The sequence below is a fragment of the Eulemur rufifrons genome, chromosome 28 (genome assembly GCF_041146395.1).
Source record: "Eulemur rufifrons isolate Redbay chromosome 28, OSU_ERuf_1, whole genome shotgun sequence".
Classification (NCBI taxonomy): Eukaryota; Metazoa; Chordata; class Mammalia; order Primates; family Lemuridae; genus Eulemur; species Eulemur rufifrons.
The window spans coordinates 51,135,337-51,157,009 of NC_091010.1; the positions used below are offsets into that span (position 1 = coordinate 51,135,337).

Here is a 21,673-nt window from a genome sequence, read left to right on the forward strand (position 1 = left end):
GCTTTCACTTAGTAAGGAATAGAGATCATGAAGCCCATAATTTATAGCCTTGGTCTGACACAGAATTGTTTAACATTGCCTATAACTCAAGCTTTTCATAAGTCATGGTAATTACTCGGAGTCCCAGTGGGCAGAGAGATGTAGAGATCTGCCGTCTTACAGGCCTTCCATCTTCTTCTAGGACATGCACATCATCAGTACTGATGAGAACCAAGTGTTTGCAGCAGTCCAAGAATGGAACCAGAACGACACGTACAACCTCTACATCTCAGACACAAGTGGGATCTACTTCACTCTGGCCATGGAGAACATTAAGAGCAGCCGAGGCCTAATGGGAAACATCATTATCGAATTGTATGAGGTATGTAGCCAAAATTGTCCTTCCCCTGGATCTAGCTCTTTTTCATGAGTTTTAATGGTATAAACACAAGCATTCCAGTTCTGAGTTCAGATCCCAGCTGTACTACTTAGCAGCTGTGTGACTTTTGGCAAGGAACTTAACTTATCTGTACCTCAAGACCAATAAAATAGAGATAAATATTTACCCAATGAGATTATTGCGAGATGAGGGAATGTATGTACAGTATCTTGTGGGATGGCTGACTCAATAAAGTTGACATTCTTGTATGCATGAGCATGATTATAAGCTAGAAATGAAGGTACTTGGACTAGGTGGGTTTTCAGGTAGCTTTGTAAACTCTATGCTTCTTCTTATGGGCCCCAGATAGAGGGAGTAGGGCTATTTATGTACCTTAAATTATTTGGAAAATCATGTCTTATGAACAAATTTTATAGAAAAAGAAAAACAAATACCAGTAACAGGAGTGGGGGGTTTTCTAAGATGGCGCCTGATGCCAACATCTGTATGGGGTGAAAAACTGGCCTTGGCATAAGTATTTCACTTATATTGCTTTCTTTAATGTGATTACCAGTTAAAGAATAATTTATCTGGAAAATCAAGTGACTCCACGTAGTCACTGGAAAAAAAAAAAATAGCTAGTTTCAGTGACCCTGAAGATGTAGTGCTTTTTCATGCCTCTAGTGACAGTCTGTGACCTTTGATAGCCCTGGCCACAGTGAAGGGACCACCTGGATATGAAGGTTTGATTTGAACAGAGAAGATGTATCTCATTATCCAACATTCACCAGTGACTGATGGTCAAATCCACACAGGCTGTGATGGTTGAGATCATTCATGGAAGGAGATAAATTGTCTGTTCTGGGTGTTAACCTCAGATGGCCTGGGTGAGCTGCTCCCTCGTGGTTTTCCTCTTTGAGGAGTGAGGGTGGTTTTCAGGACAGAGGAGTAAGTGCATGGGCTTCTGCTCTCCAGTGGTCTCCTCTGAGTAATGCCTATCAAAGTTCTAGCATCCCTGTGCTGGTATGTAAGTTGGCTACTCAGTTACTGAGAGTGGTGGAAATATTTAAGGTGAAGGCTGTTCTGTTAGGTGTAGGGATAGCACAAAGGCATGGGAGGAATGGAAGTACATTTTTTAAAAATGGGAGTGAATGTCATTGGGTAGAAAACAACATCAGCAGAAATATCCTGATTTCCTAGAAGGTAACTGACAAGTGCTGAAATAATTCCCTTTGACAACAAGGTCCCAGTTTGGGTAATGTTCCAGATTTTTTCACAGAGTTGTAAAGACTGGTAGAGATGACTAGGGGGTGTAACCTTTGGGAAGCTTATGCTTCCACGCATCTAATCATACCAGGAGGCAGAAATATGCCTTTGTTATTGGGCAATACATTATATCTTGTGGGAGGGTTTGGATTAATGATCCTAGGACTCAGGCCATTCCAAGTTCGTGTTTGTATAAGAAAGGCTATAGAGATAAGATGTGCCTCTGTGATCAGACCGAAATAGGAGAGGGGACAGACAATGCTGCAGATGACCTTGTAGTGAAGAAGTTCCTGTGTCTTTGACCCTCTTAATACAGTGGAGGAGTTTGTCACTGTGCTGTTGTGCTGTTCCTTCTCGAGAAAAGGGAGCCTGAAAATCCTTGGTCATTTAGAACAGGGAAACACTGTGATGTGAAGGGCAGCATGAATCAAAATGAACAATGTGCCCAGATACATGTAATTTTTTTTCTTCCTGTTGGAGTTGGTCTTGTGTTTTCAGTCTTGTTGAAGAAAAAAAATTCATGGTGTCATTGCATCTATAGAGAAGCAAGACATACCAAGCAGGACACATTTTCTGAAAAAAAACTATTGCTGTTGAGTTTGTTCTCCATTCAGTTTTACCAGGGTTAAGTGTGCCCCTACTTTGTGTTCAAGCCCACAAGGAAAGCAGGACAGGTATATGGTTCTTACCTTCCACAAGGTTGCAGTCTAGTTTGTTCCTCTTCTACCTGTCCAATGCTGGAACCAACTGAGACAGAGAAAAGGGAGGAGACAAATGGAGATCAAACACAGCTTTATTGCTTTTAAAATAATGTAGAAGGAAGAGGGATGCTAATACTATACCCCAGAATTGGATTCATCTATCCAATGACAGGCAGAAATGGTAAATTAAAGGCTCTGCTATAGAAGCCTGTTCCTAAAATACCATAGCATTGAGGTGAAGAGGATGTGATCTTTGCAGGTAGATTCCTAAAAGAGGGGACATGGGGATGAGCTGTACATGCCCATTTTTTTTCCTCAAAGTTACCACTCTGATTATCAGTCTTCTGCCCTGGCAAGGAAAAAGGAAAGAAGTGGAGGCATTCCAAACATTAAGAATGGAATGAGCCAACGATTGAATGGATGGTGCAGATTTGTGAGGCAGTGAGATAGCCAGGCTAATTGTGTAGAATAGAGGCTCACTGGGGACAAGAATGAGGGCTGGATAAGGAGCTGGGTTTGAGACTCCAGAAGTCACTTAATACCAACTGGGTAGATTGGAACCTGACATTATTTAGACCATGACCATATTGAAGATTTTTAGAGGGCAATGCCATTTTGCACCTGGGCCTTAACGTTCTGTGGTTTGGACATAAAGCTCTGTTTAATTGGTCTCTAGGGCTCATTAGAATTTAACCTTCTTTACTGGAGATTCTCATAGATACTGTGATTGTGTACCATATGGCCAGTTAGCAAAGACACTACAATTTTTCTAGACTACAAGTGCCCTTGAATAATGCAGCTGGGGAAAACAAGTAAGTTTTCACATTCAATTCAGCTAAATTAACACTTTTATGGAGTATATTTCGTTTGGTGATATAAGGACTGACATATGAGACAATCTCCTGGAAGGCTATAAGTGACTCTGTAGGGTAGTGACCATAGTCTGACTTGTGTTAGAGGTGTGATTATACCAGGTTGTGGAGTTACAAAAGAGGAAGATTAATTCCAACTTGAGGAATTTGGGGAGATAAGTTGGCTTAAATGATGAATTGCTGGAGATGAGAAGCAGAGAACTAGAGTTAGATGAATAGAGGTCCTTTTGCATGGAATGTTGAGTGGCCTTATGGAGTAATGGAGATGATTGTAAAGATACTGGTAAAGATTGAATGGCAGATCTGCCATTCGATCCAGCAATCCCATTATTGGGCATATACCCAAAGGAAAAAAGATCATTCTGTAACAAAGACATATGTACCCGAATATTTATAGCAGCACAATTCACAATCGCAAAGATGTGGAAACAACCCAAATGCCCATCAATACATGATTGGATTAGTAAGCTGTGGTATATGTATACCATGGAGTATTACTCAGCTATAAGAAATAATGAAGATACGACATCTCTATGCTTTTCCTTGAGAGAGTTGGAACCCATTATATTAAGTGAAGTATCCCAAGAATGGAAAAACAAGCATCACATGTACTCACCAGAAAATTGGTTTCCCTGAACATCACCTAAATACACATCTGGGAACGACACCAATCGGATATCAGACTGAGGTGGGGGTGGGGGAGGGGATGGGCGTATGCCTACACAATGAGTGCATTGCGCACCGTTTGGGGAATGGTAATGCTTGAGGGTGCTGACTCGGGAAGGGGGGGTGGGGAAGGGAAGGATATATACCTACATGATGGGTGCAATGTGCACTATCTGGGGATCAGACACACCTGGAGCTCTGACTTGGGGGGAAATGCGCTACATGGACAACGTATGTAACCTGCAATTCTGTATCCCCCATAACAATAAGATGAAATAAAAAAAAAAAAAGATACTGGTAAAGAGCTTGACTGAAGAGTTGGGCATTTATTCTGTGGGATAATATTTCTCTATCTTTTCTCTGCACATATACATACCCAGAAAATATTTGCATACATGATGTAGTCCCTGGTGCCAGGTTAATTTGTGACTTTATATTATAAAAGGACATTGCACCTATTTCCTCTTTACTGAAAGGTCACAAATGCCTTTAGGTAATTTTCAGATATCAGGTGACTTGGGCTGACCTTGGCCTCATAAAGCTACTGGTGTATCACTCCATCTTATGCATGGACCTCTCAAGCCTCTTCTTGACAATGAAGAATAAACAAAAGCAAGAACTTATTTGGGAATTCACCTTGTAAACCTTGGCACTAAGAGGACACGGATGGAGATCAATCCTGCTGCATTCCCCCAAATCCAGCAAGGCTGGGACAATTCCCATTTCAAATCTGTTGGAGTAGATTTCCGCTATAGAGAGAGATTCTCTTCCTTGTTCTTTCTCTAATCCCTGCCTCAAAGTACAATATTGCCATGGCTATAATTACATAATTAGGGAAGAAAATAACACTTGGAGACCAAATAATAATCATTCTCTTCTTTAAGGTGAAGCCCACTCCTTCAAAACAAGGCTGGTGTTGCTCGTGAATATCGTCTGTTGTGTGTGCTTAGTATTAATAATTATTCTTATAACACTCTTTTCACGTAGAGTTTTATTGTGGTTTCTTCACATCCCCGACTATAAACTTTTTTTTAACTTTTTTTATTTCAGCATATTATGGAGGTACAAATGTTTAGGTTACATATATTGCCTTTGCCCCACCTGAGTCAGAGCTTCAAGCATGTCCATCCCCCAGACAGTGCGCACTGCACCCATTCATTTCTTTTTAATTACTTTCCACTGATAAATCAAGAAACAAATATTCTTTCCAAAATCCACAGTTATATTATGGAAACATTTTCTGAACTGCTGGCTTGATGCATTTTCTTCAATGGTTTCCTGGATATTAAGCATCACACTTATAACTGCTTATAATAATAGCAAAAGCATGCCCAGCAATGCCTTAGACTAGCGCTGTCAAATAAATAGATAACGTAAACTGCATATACACTTTTAAATTTTTACCACACACATTAAAAAGTAAAAAATAAACAGATGAAATTAATTTTAATAATATATTTTATTTAAACAAAGTATCTAAACAGAATTTCAGTGTATGCTCAATATGAAACATTGTTGAGATATTTTATATTTTTTCTATACTAAGTCTGCAAAATCCTGGATATATTTTAACTTCCCATGCATCTCAATTCATATGCTAAATTTTCACCAGAAATACTTGATCAGTATTTACATTTTATCAAATTTAAAGTAGAAAAAGGAGATTGATATACCCGTCATCCCAAACATACTGAAAAGTTTGCCAATAATTGAATTGGGTATCCGTTTTTAAATTTAAATTTATATTGGTTAAAATTAAGTAAAATTAAAAATCAATTTCTTAGTCCCACTAGCCAAATTTTAAGTAGCCATATGGCTACCAGCTACCATATTGGATTTCAAAATTGTAAACAATTTATATATTTTTTCTTATTTATCTCTCACAATATGTCTTTGTAGTAGGTCTCATTTCCCATTGTGCTTATGAGACTGCAGAGCATTTATTAACTTCACTCAGATCCTACAGCTGGTGGTGCTACATTTGAAGGAATCCATGTCTGGGACAAAAACTCAGGCTCTTCCCCTATACATTTTTTTCACATCTGTTTTTATTTTTTTTATTGAGGTATAATTTTTGCACAGTAAAATTTACCCTTTTTGGTATACAGTTCTGTGAACTTTTATTTGTGCATACAATTGTGTAACTACCACCACAATCAAGATATAGAACAGTTCCATTACCCAAAATATTCCCTCTTATGGCCCTCCACCCATAGTTACTGAAAAACAGCAATCTCACTTCTCTTTTCTCCAGTTTTGCTTTTTCTAGAGAGTCAATGAATGGAATTACATAGTAAGTAACCTTTGCAGTCTGACTTTTCTTCTGCCTACAACAATGTATGTGAGATTCACCCATGTTGTTGAGTACATCAATAGATGTTCTCTTGATCTCTGAGTAGTATTCCATCGTGTGGCTGTGCCATTGTTTGTTATCCATTCACTAGTTGAAGAACATCTGGGTTGTTTGCAGGTTTGTGTAATTATGAATAAAACTTCTATAGACATTCCCATGAACATAAGCTTTTATTTCTCATGGGCACATGCTTAGGAGTAGGGTTGTTAAGTATATGTTTACAAGAAGCCACCAAACTGTTTCTAAAGCGGCAGGGCCACTTCGCATCCCCACCAGCAATATGAGAGTCACAGCTACTTCATGTCTTCACCAGTACTTATTTTGTTTGGGGGGTGTGTGTGTACGTGTGTGTGTGTTTAGCCATTCTGATAGGGACCTAGTAGTATCTCATTATGAGTTTTATTTGCATTTGTCCAATGATTAATTAAGTTGACCCCACTAGACTGGGATGGACAAAATGAAACCTCCTGAGCCAGCCTCAGTGTCCTGGTCTCTTTGCCCATCTTACTGGTGTTTCCTTGCCTTTCCTCTCCCTAGAGCCTGCCCTCCACCCTCTGTTTCATCATGACCTTCAGTAGCCCTTCTTGGGCCAGATGGACAGCTGCTTATCGACTCCGCAGGGACTTTTTCCCTGAACTGACCTTCATCGGCCCCTCACCACAGGTCCCACTCTAGGGACAGCCCAAGGCAGATCACAGTAATTGCTTTTGTCAGCAGAGCCCTGGCTTCTTTGTCCTGAGGTCCCAGGGAGGTGACCAACAGATGACCATGCCACCTGGACTCAGAGCTCTGCCAAGGGGCCTGCTGTCGGTTTCCCTCTGCACCTCAAATTGATTCCCAGAGGGAAAGTGGGCCACACAGGCTTGACACCTGGTACTGCCCTCTTGTCTTGGCACCATCACATAGTCCCCTTCTCCCTGGGCTTCTGGGACCAGCAGCAGCAGTTGTACTTCTGATTTCGCACAACAGTGGGAGGAAGCATGCTTCAAGTTTATTGGATGCTAACTACCTCCTTGGGTGAAGGAGAGTTACAATGCATGTCTCATTCTCCAATTCCTTTACATTGCACGTAGTGAGTGTAAGTAGTGTTTCATGATACTTTTGTGTCAGAAATACCTATGTGTGTACATACCTGTGGACACGTACATGCATATATGGCTATGAGTCTTCTAGGTTACAACATAAACGTATTTCTCACTTGGGTTGCAGTCAAAAGTTTGAAAACTGTTGGCCTAGGGTACACAAAAGCAAAGCATCCTCCAAAGTTATAGTTCATTTATACAAGACATGGAGCCAAGAAAAAGCAATTCAGTAATAATGTAAGGGCTTTGAACTATTCAAATACAAATGGGAAGTGTCCTGGTTCTTTCAGACAGGAGGGAGATTGCTGTGGCATTATATAAAACTGCAGGAGAGATGCCTTCAGAGCTACACATAGGTTCCCTGGAAACTTCTCCTTTCTGCATCTTTTTAGTCCTCATTCTCCTGATTTTGTTCTCGGAACATATGGGACACGCAGAAGATGCCCATCTGAGTGGTGCAGCTCTCAGTGGGAAAATATGTAATGACTGTTCCATTTGCTAAACATGCTGGCCTGGAAGAGCACAGAGGTGGCCTGGCACAGTGGCTGGTGTTTCACGCTGTGGGGCATAAAGCTGGGGGTAGAGAGAAGCGAGAGCAGCTCCCCAGGCACAGTGGGATTGTGGGCCCAGGAGTCTGAGTCTGACCTGTATATTTTCTCCCAGGAAGTGGCACAAGGCCATGGGCACACATTGGGGCTGAGGGGTGGCAGGGAGGACTAGTTTAGGAAAGTGAGTCATTACCTAGAATCATTAGCTGGGGATCCATCAGAAAAGGCACCAGCTTTGTGGCCAAAGAGAATGCTGAAAGGCCTCCCTTAGGCAGAAGGTTCTAGAGAAACCCAGATTCCATTCTCTGTGAGGATTGGCAGTTAGGTTTAGGAGAAACACCTTTGCAGTTGATTTTAAAGACCAAGGCAATGTGGGGGCCTCATAGCCCCTAGACGAGCATTTGAGATGCCACCCTGCCAGAAATGGTCCTGTCAGCTGTGAGGGCAGGGAGGGCGCCTCTGAGGAAGGGCTTGCCTGTGACACCAGTCCCCCCCACCCAACGCATACCTTGGCTTCTCTCCTTACCTACCCTCTGTCCAAGGCAGGAATCTAATCAATTCTATTGTTGGCCCTTTGTCAAATTCCCCCAGTGGTGTCCTTCCAGATAATTCTACTCTCCTCCTGACATTCTCTGTCCATTTCTTTGTTTATTTTTATTTGGGTTGGCATTCTCTTTCAAGGCCAATCAGGTTACTTAAAAAAACAAAAAGACTTTTTATTTCATCAACTAAATTATGCCATTAAAAAAATAAAATAAAAAACCCACAAAGCTCTCGTCTGTGGAACGCTCCCTTTCCTCCTCAGAACTGCAGTGCACCTCAGTTGGCCGTGGTCCCTGAAGCAGGGGAACAAATACAATTAAAACGTTGAGATATCTGATACCCACAAAACGTGCCATTTGACATATAGTTTGTACGTATTTAAATGATTTGAATTGCCTTTTGGCTTTGGAGCATGCTGGAACTTCTACAGAAAGTTAAGGGAATGTTTCTTTGACACAGGACACTGTTGTTTTGTTTTTAAATGTCTGCTCTTCTTGCCCAGCCTGTAGAACAGAAGGAACTAAAAGTTTGAGTGGAATTTGTGCCCACCCTAGTACCCTTCTGGGTGATAAATCTCCTTTAATCCTCTAGCTGCTTGCTCTGTGGTGATGCTCTTTTCTCTTCAAAATATCAAAGGCCTGCAAATCCTGATGCATCAGGAACACTGGCAAGAGCATTTCACATTATCCCATGGATCTTGCCAGCCAACTGGGGAACAGAGGAGGAATAGAGCTTATTCCACCAATTTCAAAGTGATCCTTGGCTGAGACCCAGAGATGACATAGGAATTATCCAAAGTCACCCAGTGAGCTCGTGGCATGGAAAGAGGTAGATGCCCAGTCTCCGAGCTGGGTCTTCTGCTCAAAAATATCTACCTTACTACTAATCATGATGCCTTGACTCCCACCATTAAGGATTATCCCTTGCTGCCTTGAATACCCATCTGGAAGCCCCTCCTGAGGAAAAGCACCTGTTCTCTAGAAGGGGTAGCTCCTTCTGTTATTATCAACAGTCCCACTTCACAGGGAATGTTAATAGTCCGTTGAAGATCAGGTCCTACAGAACTAAGGACAGAGACACATAAATTGGGACAAAGCAGGTAGGTAAGACAGGGACGGGGCATCTGGGGGTGGTGGCATAGGGTACAGAGATGAACTTCTTAAACCCTTTCAGAGACCACGTGGCATACAAAATTTCTCACCATGTTCTTTCCCTTCCTGTTTGTCCCTGCAACATGCTGCGGAAAATCCTGGGGCTTCTCTCAGGGCTTCTCCAAGCCCACAGGCATTTTGGCCCAACACGGTTCTCCATCTCTCACCTTTTTTCCTAGGTAGCAGGTATCAAAGGGATATTCCTGGCAAACAAGAAGGTGGATGACCAGGTGAAGACGTACATCACTTACAACAAAGGCAGGGACTGGCGCCTACTGCAAGCTCCAGACGTGGACCTGAGAGGAAGCCCGGTGCACTGCCTGCTGGTCAGTTACCCTGTCTTATGTGAAGTTCAGGGCCAGGCTGGTTAATGGGGGATGCTGTTTTGGGGGCTTTCTTTCATCAGGGGGACTCGGGAACTGGGCTGGTGTTCAGCAGTCATTTCCTACAACTCCCAGGGCATTGGCCCGTGGACTCAGACCCAGCCAGAGCTTGGTGGCAGTAACACTCTCTAAACCGAAGCTGATGTGCTGCATCGTGTCTTGATAAGTGCCTGATAGATGTTGGAGTGAGCAAAGGTCATCTTGGGAGCACAGGAAAGGTCAAGCTGCAGTGTCCGCATGGGACAAGTAATCGGTCTCAGCATTTTCGGGTTCTTGCTGTAAGGAATAGTGGGATCTTGGGGCAGGCACTGTGGAAGACATGACGTGTGAGATGGTATCTCTGCCCCCATGTGCTGAAACTCCAGGTGGGAAGAAAAGACAGCCAATTAACAATAAAATTCACAACCCTCACTGCCCTCTGAATGAAGCCCTATTCAAGAAATTATCATAAGGTCCCAGAAATGGTTTTGATTCTCCTGAGCAAAAAGTTACCTTTTGTCACCTATTCAAAAAGATTTATTAATTCATTAACCCCTTCTCATATACTAGATGCTATGTTAAAAACTGGGGGTATAGTGATAAATAGGACAGACAGAGCCCTTCTCCTTCTGTAGTTTTCAGTCTAATTCCATGTTATTTTGCTATGAGTACTAGGAAGGCCAAAGCGAATGGCTGCCCACCTCTCGGAACTGGTCACGGCATGATCTTTTTTTCCCTCAAACATTACCCATGGCTTCATCTTATTTTCTTAACCAAACTTTCTCTTTTCTTCTATTTCATCATCTTCTCATTTTTATTTATTGTATAGGAGATATATATATATATATATATGTAAATCCCTAAACCCTTTTACAATAAGAACACCCCAGTGGGGATAAATAAATAAATACAGAACACAGACTTATATGAGTTTTAGATGATGATGTCAAATATTGTAAATAGAATTATAAACAGGAACAAACTGCATAAAACAGGTAGAACAGAGACAATCTAGTTGAAGATGAGGATAGAGGCCTGGGCTGTTTCGTGTAGCTTTCCCTTCACTCCTCCCAGTGGTCCCTCAGAGCTGCAAGGAGAGAGCTGATGGTCAAGGTCAGATATGGGAGAAAGTCCGTGTCATCCTGGAGGAGGGGTGGTCAGGGAGGCTTCATAAAGCCAGCTGGGAACGGGGCCTTGATAGATGGGTTGGGTGAGGAGAAGAGGGGAAGGTTCTGGGTGGTGGGTGGGGCCAGGGGCAGGAAACGGCTGTGAAAGGTGCCCAGGGTGACTCCAGATGTGTGCATACCCGACCATCTCAGGTGGAGGTGACCCCTGCCCAAAACTAAGCGTGTAGCTCATCGCCTAACACCTTTCTATTTCTGGAAGCTGAACATCTGGAAGCCCCATCTCCAGTGGGGCAGGGGTGTGTGTCTATAGTTGCAGGAATGAAACTATTTTCTTCTCCATTTTAGCCCTTCTGTTCCTTACACCTGCACTTGCAGCTCTCTGAAAACCCGTATTCCTCAGGAAGAATCTCCAGCAAGGAGACAGCCCCAGGACTCGTGGTGGCTACAGGTAAGGAAAGAATTCCCTGGGCTTCTTCCTCTCTGAGGGCTTCTAGAATAAGTTCGTCACCCATTTTTGGACTAGGGACTCATTCGGGAACTCTCTCCAGAAAATATACAGGGTTCATAGATCCCCACTGCCCATCCGAGAACCTAGGATGCAAAGAGCTCCGGACATTTGTAACTTCTGGGTTAATGCATCATCCCCCATCACAGAGCAGTCCCCTGTGCTTAGCAGGAGGCCAGGGCTCCTCTCAGAGTAAGCTGACTGATCTGAAAGATTGTTTGTAATAGAGAACTCACGCTTTAAGAAAACATGATATATAAACTTCCTGGCTCACCAAATATAAGTTAGGGCCGTTTTCTCTTTGCACAGAGGATTCTTTACGAAGGGTTTCACCCCTGAACTGTTTTTAATCAGGAGGTCTCTGGTGCATGTTAAGGTTTGTTTACACATGATTGACTACTTGGCTGAGAGCCTGGGGCAAAGGGCAGAAAAACTTAAGGTTGCATTGTTGGAACCATTGTCTACTCCGCATCCGTCAGAAATGAAGATACAGTGACTCTGAGATGAAAGTGAGAGTCTCCCGGGGGAGTGTGCTCTGATTAGCATGCGCTGGATTTACATGCACCTTTTCAGGAATACATTGATGGCATGAATCAAGGCAGGCTTCTCATCTGGAAAGTTACAGCTCTGGTGTTAAGCAGCTTTTTGTTCTAATGAAAGCAGATATATTCACAGTGACTTTCTGAGCTGGTACATTCTGTTTTCTCTCATCAACTCAAAGCTCTGGCCTCTGAAGTTCCTGCTCTCCTAGATATGGCTTCATTTCCAAGCCCCCAACTCTATGAGTTTTTAGACACTGCCAGTGACCAGCCACCCTAATCAGACTGACAGCTAGTGTAGCCTTCTGGCATGTCAGTCAGCTCCTCTCAACCCCTCGTGGATGGGATCCACCGTGCTTAATACCACCGGGCTCAGGGAAGCCAGGTGGTGAGAGATGAGGGCTCCCTTGCTGCTCCCTGGCTTGGGGACTGAGCCCCACACTGTGTCATTTAAGCGGATTGGTCCTTTCGACGTAGGGCTTGCTATACCCTGTACCTCTCCTCAAGGCCCACAGGAGGCCCAGGGCTAGACTAGAAGCAATGCTGGAAAACAGTGATCAATAATAAAAGTTATGAATAATATTATTTGAAGGGCTTACTGTAAAGCCAGGCATTGTTCTATGTGGCTTAACCACTCCGATCTTCAGTGTTTTCATTGGCAAAGTGGGAATAATAGTACTAACATAATAGAATGGCAGGATTAAATGAAGCAATGAATTTAAAATGCTTAGAACAGTGCCTAGGGTGTATTGAATACTCAATATATGTTACCTGTCATCATCATTACTATTATGGAAGTTCAAACTGTTCTTCTTAGCGTGGAAGAATATAATTTGTTCACCTCCTATCTCCTATGCAAGTACCATGCATACAATGAGGCTCAGAAACCCTGTCCTCCCACTTTCCAGGCTGAGCTCTGAGCTTACTAGCCTTGTGGATTTGGCTTAGTTTTTAACCTCTAGGCTTCATTTTCCTCATTGGTAAAACTAGGGTGGTTTCTACCCTGCAGGGGTATTGTAAAAATTAGAGATGGAAGGGTGTGTCTACGCGACCTAGCAGAATGCTTAGTGCTTAGCAAGGTGGGATTAGTGGTGGTCATTACCTGTGACCAGCATGTGCTTCTACATTAGTCTTTTAGTAAATTAACAAACATGCAGACATTAAAGATTTGTTTTTGAATTATTTTTTGTTTGTATATCAGAATTGACGGATTCCTTTTTCCTTCCCCTGTGGTTACTCTTGAGGCTTTTGCCGTGCCCTGGCACACTTGGGAGGGGTCTAACACAGCTGACGAGACCCCAGTGAAAGCCAGAGCTATATCAATGGCATGTGTCTCCTTATATCCAGCTTCTCATTGTCCTGCTTGTCTGGTCCCATCAAGGGGACCTGAGGTCAGCCATGAGGCATGCTTTCAGTGGCCTGGGTGGAGCCTGTGTGTGCAGGGCCCTTTCCCACACCCATTCCTTGCACTGCCTTCAGGTGTCAGGGACCCTGGGCTCTCTGCCTCCCCTCCTGCTACCTGCCCCCTCTTCCCACCTCGCATTGAGATGCAGTCCCAAGGAAGCTGCATGAATAAAAGTATACCCTGAGGTTCATTTCTAACTCTTGTTGAGGACATCTCAGAAGGCAGATGGCAATTGCTTTTAGCAAGCAGAAGCACCAGGATTCTCAATGTCCTTAACCCTGGGTTTCAAGCCAATAGTAAAGACTTTGCCTCCTCACAGTGCCTTAGAGTGTGCAAAGCACTTTCCCTGTACAATGGCCCTGTGATGTAGAAACGGTGATCCCTGTCCTCCTCAATTTACAGATGCAGACTGAGGGCGAATGGGAACAGGTGTCACGTCCCCCACCCCTGCCGTTGACTGTGCACTGTCTACTTCCTTTTCCGCTGAGCCTTTAGCCACCCTGGGTGGGCGACTCCTTACACTGCCATCAGAGGTGGTGAGAGAAGCATCTTTAACCCCAGAGGACTTCAAAATTCTCTCACTTTCTCTTTTATTTTTTTCAAAAGTGTTTAACTGAGGAGCAGAGAAGAATAGCACTGGGAGGAAATAAGGGAAAAAGCAAGTTGTTTAAAGCTTCCAAAAAGGGCAGTGGAACCTCCATGATATACCAGCTCAGCTGTTGGTGAGAGAAGCTCCTTGTCCTTCTCCATCTCACTTCTCCTTGCTATCACCCGTCACAGCACTCACGTGGGTGACAGCCACATCTCTTTCTCCGAGCCCGGACAGCGGCCACTTTGACTGAGCCTCCCAGGTTCCACTGCAGCCAGCAAGGCCCCTTCTTCCAATCCTCCTTCCCTGGCACCGTAGCCCAAGCCCTTCCTGTCAGAGGTTCCCCATGGGGCCACTTAGGGACCGGGCGCGTTCAAAGATCAATTTGTCCTAGATATGTGTTTTCTGTCCCTTCATCTGGGAACCAACTTTCTGGTCTCTGTGATCAGCAGTATTTCTTTCAGGGCTCCATTCAATTGATAGAAGATATTTTAAAAAGTAGACTTCACTGTAGCCGTGGGTTCTTACCACCATCAAGCCCCTCGAGCCATCCTAGTCAAGCTTTGAAAGAGAAGCTGAAGATGTTTGCAGAACTTCTGAGGAGGGTAAGAGGTGATAAGCTATATCTTTAGAAGCCATACCAGGGATGGCAGATACACTGCTCTGGGGTGACTGTGCTCCTGCATCCCTCCTGCATCCCTCTCTCTCTACCACCCTTGGTAGACATTAATGGTTCACCACATGCTATTCTGTTGAAATCACATATGGCTTCTGAATCCTTAGCATAATGCTTCAAGTTAGCACAACCACCAAATGACTTCAGTTGGCATTCTTTTCCCCATCCCTCTTTAATGTCTTCACCTATGTCTCCTACAGCCTATGTCTGGGGAGTTGAATTCCAAGTTCCAGATGGATCTCTATAGATTTCTACACCCAGACTCTCCCCACTCCTCACACCTACTGCCTGAGCCCAGGGGTTATTTTGGGAAGCCTAAGTATCAAAACAAGTTGGCTAGCTGTATTCTCACCAATGTTGATGGGAGCTTGACAAGCTGTAGCCTGGCGTTAATTTCTCATTTTGAAGCATTAAATGTCAGGAGCTCAATTAACATTTCATTATTGCATTTTTATTGTGCTCTTATTTAGGCTACAGATGTGTGGGCCAACATTCTCTTCCTGCAATTTTTAAAGAAAAATATCAGCCAATATGACAAACTCTTACATGTTTAGGGTACCTTCCTGGTTTTCGGTACCTCCCCAAGTGCACATCCACATTGGAACGTGATTCAGTCATTTGTTTGCTCATTTATTCATTCCATAATTATTTATTATTGAGCACTGTTAGGTCTGGGACATTGTTCTAGGCTCTGAGAAGGAGGCTTTCCACTGGGGCAATTAAGGCAATATAGATGGGCTAAAAATCTTGACTACTTTCTTTGTAATAAGCATAAGCACAAGGTAATGAAGTGCAAGTGGAAGAAAAAGAAGGGCAAAGAGAAGAGGAGAGAGTGAAAGGATGGAAGCAGTAAGTGTTGGTTGGGCTAGGCATAAACCAGGTCACTTCTTTTCCTGTCATGCTTGATGGCCATGGTGTGCGGAGTGTGGTCATCTTATTCTGGACAATTTATATTAAAATATAGGTTACATAGTCTGTACCACTGGGTCACTCAACTGTCTGACATTCAAGGGACATGTTGCAAGTTCACGTTGGAAACATGCACACAGACACATATCCATGAACTCACCTTCTCTTTCTCTTCTTCCCTCCCTCTCTGTTTCTCTCTTACACACACGCACGCACACACACACACACACACTCTCACACACACATTTTTCTTAGGCTAAAATTATACCTGAGGAGTAAGGGGCCCCTATGCCCAGCTTTTCCGTGAGTGTCTACTCTCCTACTCTTTACTCCCTTCAGGAGACACCTGTCAGGAGGAATTTATGAGATTATTGGTACACTGAGTGAATAATTCAAGAGACCCAAGCTAATCGATATTGTCTTTGAGTCTTACCATTTAAAGATGCATTCTTGTCATACTGTTTGATTCTTTTTCCATATTGGGTTTTTCTTCCTGCTGGGTTTTTGATATGACACCAAGAAAGGGACGGCACAAATCAACTGTAAACATCACTTGGAAAACCTGTACTCTCTGCTACCCCGCCCCCAACCCTTAGCACACCTAACCTGTAAACTGCCTGACAATGTCAAATGCTCTGCTTATGTTTCAGGCAACATTGGCCCGGAGCTCTCATATACAGATATTGGTGTCTTCATCTCCTCCGATGGGGGCAACACGTGGAGACAGGTAACTGTGGTGCTTTAGGAACAGGGAGGAGACATTTAGAGTGAGTTCTGCCAACGTCTCCCCTTCCTAGGGATTCTCAGGATCATTATGAATTTGTGGTTTTAAAACATTAAGAAGCAGCTGTTCAGTTTGGTCCATTTGGCTGGCAGATTAAAAGGGCCATGGGGTAAGATGAGAAGAGCACTGGGCAGGGAATAGGAAGAACTAGAATCTTCCTAGTTCATTTATTCTTTTCTTCCGTAATATGCATGTACCAGCCCCAGATGCTAAGTACTGTGCTGGTTGTTGGGGAGACAACTGATAAAACTGTCTTTATCATTAACGTGCCAAGGGTTCTTGGCAAGCAGATCCCTTTACCTTTCTGGATGTGTTTTTTTAGCCACAAAATAAGAGGATTAGAACATTAAAACTGACAGAACCATGGAAATCAGTGGTTGTTTATGTTTTGTGTAGACTCAGTCTTAAGTATTGAATAGCTTAATAGATATTTGACTACATGAAAAATTAATTTAATTTTATATTTATAGCAACGCTATCCAATAGAACTTTCAGTGACAATGGAAATGTTCTTTATGTTGCCCCATGCAGCTATGGAGCACTTGAATTATGACAGAGGAACTGACTTTTAAATTTTATTTAGTTTAATTAATTTAAATTTAAATAGTCTCATGTGGCTACTATATTGGACAACCTAGATTTATACAGTGTCAACTAGGTGCTGGGCAAAAACCTCAAGAGGCAATTGAATATGTTGGAGTCCCTTTCCTCAAGGAGCTCAAAATTAAATAGAGGAAATGGGTTCATAAATAACTAACTATAGTTCAGGGTGATAGCATTATTTTTGTGGCATTATTAGCATGCAGAGAGAAGGGAGGAATTGATTCTACTAAGGAAACTGGGAAAGACTTCAGAAGAAGAGGTGACATTTCACTAAATCTTAAGGGTGAGACAGTTTCTACCTGGGGAATACAAAGGAAAAGTACCGAGTATCTTGATGGTAAAGGTGATGTCACCATCTGACAGATGTCACCATCTGACAGATGTCACCATCTGAAATCTAGCTGGACAGGTTCCTGTTTGGATCCTTTAGTGAAGACTGTCATCACCATCACCAATATCACCCCCATTGCCACCACTGTCATCACTATCACTATTTTAAAAAATTGCCAAGCACCTACCAGACACAAGCAACTATGTCAAGTACTACAAGGCATACAGTGAAGAATAAGTCAAGATTCCTACCCACAAGGCCACAATCAGGTGGATGGGGAACAGATAAAAGAAAGATCATACCTTCAAAATATAAGGTAACCTATTGCAAGTGCCAAAGGAAGCTGGACGCTGGGGTGCAAACTCATCTGGTATAAAAACTCCCAGCAGACAAACCATTGTCCCTAGACCTCAAGAAATGGCTCACCTGGCCAGGTGGGTACTGTAACATTCCTTCTCAGTGTTGTCACTACTTTGGTTTCTTTCTCCCTTTCCCAAACAACTAAGGATTCCACTTTCCACTCCAGCACTGGCCAGAACGGTAATGTCTAGAAGAGAGTATGAGGATAACATCTCCCTTCTCTCACTGCCGAGACTCTTCTCTTGTTCCTCATCCTTAGACTTTAATCCAGCATCTCCATCATGTGGCTTATCACAGAGCCACCCTTTAAGCTCTGCAGAGAAAAGCCTAGCATTGTAGGTCACAGCCTATGTTTATATCCAAAGTGTAAATTAATCACCCTTAGGTCCTTTGTGCATTAAGACTCGCCATTAAGTGGGACATTTTTCTTTTTTTTTAAAGGTAATGGGAAAAAATACTCAAGGTGTTTAGGGCTGAGAAACTATTTACTTTTTCTCTATAGCAGGGGTCCCCAATCTATGGTGAGTTGTATAATTATTTCATTGTATATTACAAGTAATAATAATAGAAATAAAGTGCACAATAAATGTAATGTGCTTGTATCATCCCAAAACCATCTCCCCCACCCCTCCACCTTGGTCTATGGAAAAATTGTCTTCCATGTAAACAGTTCCTGGTGCCAAAAGTTTGGGGACCACTGCTCTATAGTGTTCCCTGGGGCATATATACAGGATGCCCCATTCCTCCTGCTCATTCCCCTCTTAAATCTGCCTGTATCTCCTTATCTCCCTCTTGCCTTTTTCACTTAATCCGCCATCCCAACCTCCTCATCTAGGCTGGAAGAGTCACTATCAGCAGTTAAGTGCTGGAGGAATTCTCCAGGCCTATTTTGCTCTAGAAGTCTAAAGAAACCCTCCACTGGTTAGTTCTCTGCTGGAGAAATGTTTTTCCTGTTAGAAGTTGGAGATATGAAAGTCATATCTGGGATAAGCATTGATATATGTGAGATTAGGTCTGGAGTTCTTTTGACTCAGAGCCTTGTATCATCGTTGGTGCTTAGAAAATGCCTCTGGGTAGATGGATGGATAAAAGGATCACTGAATAAGTGAATGAGTGAGTAGATGGATGAGTAGGTAATGGATGAATAAATGAATCAAAGAATTAATAAATTTAACTCCCTGGAAATACTGTGTTCCAATGAGCATGTAGAGTAGGAGTCCACAGGCACCAAACTTAGGTCTTCATCCAACTTGCAGGGATGTGGTGGCTCAGTCTATGTATTCAGTTATCAGGTATACCATCGTGCCTAGGGAAATTGTCTTTCAGGTTCCTAGATAATTTTTAAACAACACTGTAAGACACAGACCATTTATAAATTAGCAAACCTCTGAATAGATGAGGAGGAAGAGAGGGCTGAGCAGTAACTTACTAAGACAAAAAGATGGGGAAGCTTCTTTGAAGTCATACTTTCCTTTGAGTTTTCTAGTTGAGCATGCACCTTGTGACTTCACCTTCACATAGCATGCTGGTTCACAGTACTAGCAGAAAGAGTCCTGAAACTGCAATTTGAGTGGCCTAGGGAGAATTATTTGTTCTTTGTGAGCCCATTTCCTCATCTATCAAATGGAGATAATACTTGCCAAACTATCTGATAGGGTTGTTGGAAGGTTTTAGAATCCAGATGAAACAATATATGTGAAAGATTGTAAACTGTTAAGCACTATGCAAATGTAAGGTGTTGCCATGATTGTTGTTGTTGTTGTTCCAGATCTTTGATGAAGAGTACAATGTCTGGTTCCTAGACTGGGGTGGCGCCCTCGTGGCCATGAAACACACACCTCTGCCAGTCAGGCATTTGTGGTAAGGACAGTTCCCTACCCTATTAATGAGCAGCTTTTTAGTGAAGAGGGTTGTGTCGAGTTATTCTGCATGGTTTCTTACCCATTCATCCATTTCCTGATCCATTTATTTATCCATCCATCCATCCATCCGATATCCTTTACATCATGTAACTCATAGGTAGCACGGCCAGACCATTCAGATGGGGGAATGTGATGAATGGGGTGGGTGGTAGGAATGTGTGGTCAGATAAAACAGAAAGGACCGGGAAGGACCTGTAAGTCCAAGTAGCCAAGATTAGGAATCCGAAATAGAAGAGTTGGAAATTGTTGCAAGAGAAGGGTTAGGTGCATGTAATAGATACTGAGTTCAGGTTTAGATAAGTTGAGTTTGTGATTCTTATAAATATTCCAGCAGAGATGACCATTAGTTTTCAGATATATTCATCTGAAGATCAGGGTAGAGGTCTAGGCTGACACCTTAGAGTTGAAGTCATTAACCACTAGGTGGTAGTTAAAGCCATGATAGTGGGCTCACTGCCCCGTGAGAGTGAGTACAACAAGGAGAAACTAAGGGCTGCTATGGAACCCTGCTGAAAACCAATATGCAGACTGGAAGAAGAAATGATGAGACAGACTGCAGAGAAATGGGAAAAAAGATAGAAACTCTAGGGAAATGTTTTCATGGATGCTGAAGAAAGGGGGCATCCGCAGTATTACTTCCACGATCAAATCAAGTCAGTTACGGAGTGAAAAACTATCGAGGATTAAGCAATATATGAGGTCATTGGTGCTTTGTCAGAGTAGATTTAAAACAGAGGTGGGTTGAAAATGAGACTGTAATAGATCTAGAAATGAATGAGTGACCAAATGAATGATAAGCAATGAAATGAAGTAGAGACACTACAGATTTTTCTTCTCGAGAAAGTAGATTATGGGATAGAGCTAAGAGTGTGTGCAAGTCCTTCAGTGAGGACAAAGAGCTGAGTGAGACTATGTGATGGTGATGATGATTTCTTGCTGTTGTTTTATGTTTCTGGCAAGGGATGGATGAGTCTTATGTGTGTTTATTCGTATCCTTAAGGGAAATAATTCCAGGCTTAAGATTCAGCAGAGGGAATACTCGGAAGTGAAGGGTATGCTATCTAGAGTAAAATTGGTGGGATTTGCCATGGGCAGGGAAAAGGACCCTGGCTTAACTACCAGGTCCTTGATTTGGGGAGATCAACACTTCGAGAGTAAGAATTTTACTGGGAAGCATCAGATTCTAATCAGGAAAAGGCATAGTATTCCCTAGTGCCAAATCCAAGCTTCAGCCACCTTGGCAAGGACTTAAGAAGGTTTCTCTCGGTTTGGCCATTTTAGGTGAAACCCATATGAAATTGCCATTTTCAGGTCGAAAATGGTCCAATATTGTCAGTTTCTTAAAGCTCAACCTAGCATAAAGTAAAATAGTTATACCTACTACTATATCATCTTACAGAAGATTGTGAAAATAAATTTTGCATGGAGCTGTTTGTAAGAAAAGGGCTCTACCAGCCCAATCATGAGCTTGGAAAAGTTCTCAATGTAATTGTTTACTATTCTTTTATTGCAGATTATATACTTTTTTGGGTAATATCAGAAGACTTGCTTGATATTAACATTAGTCACCATTTATTGAGGGATTATTATATTCGAGGCACTGTTATAAACCATTTACATGAATTACCTAATTTCATTCTTGAACCACCCCTATGTACAGGGGTACTTTTCTTTTAATCACACATTTATAGTGGCATCAAAATGCAGACATATTAAATACATTGCTCAAGACCACACAGACTGTTCTTGGCAGCAGCAGGTTGGGTTTCTGTTGTGGTTACTCTTCTGTCTTAACTGCTAATTTTCTAGATACTATAAGGAGCACACAGAGGTATATTACATGGTCCCAGGGAGATCATAATGGAGATAAGTTTAAGCAGGCCATGCATCACTAGAAATCAAAGAAATGTCTTCTAAGGGTTGTGGAAAGTAAGGGAGTCTTCCTGCAGCAGGTGTGAGTTTTTCCTTCTTCCATGTAATATCACTTTTCTTTGTAAAATATTTGTAGAGCTCAGAAAAAA

At 42.5% G+C, this 21,673-nt stretch overlaps 1 protein-coding gene across 1 annotated transcript in view; it reads left to right on the top strand.

Annotated features, from left to right (window-relative positions):
- Positions 1-21,673, top strand: part of SORCS3 (sortilin related VPS10 domain containing receptor 3) — a 561,026-nt gene that overhangs the window by 458,753 nt on the left and 80,600 nt on the right. Inside the window, exons 9-13 of the mRNA XM_069459773.1 lie at positions 182-361; positions 9,720-9,866; positions 11,375-11,477; positions 16,303-16,379; positions 19,499-19,590. Of these exons, the coding sequence (XP_069315874.1) occupies positions 182-361; positions 9,720-9,866; positions 11,375-11,477; positions 16,303-16,379; positions 19,499-19,590 (599 nt within the window). The remainder of the gene's footprint in view (positions 1-181; positions 362-9,719; positions 9,867-11,374; positions 11,478-16,302; positions 16,380-19,498; positions 19,591-21,673) is intronic.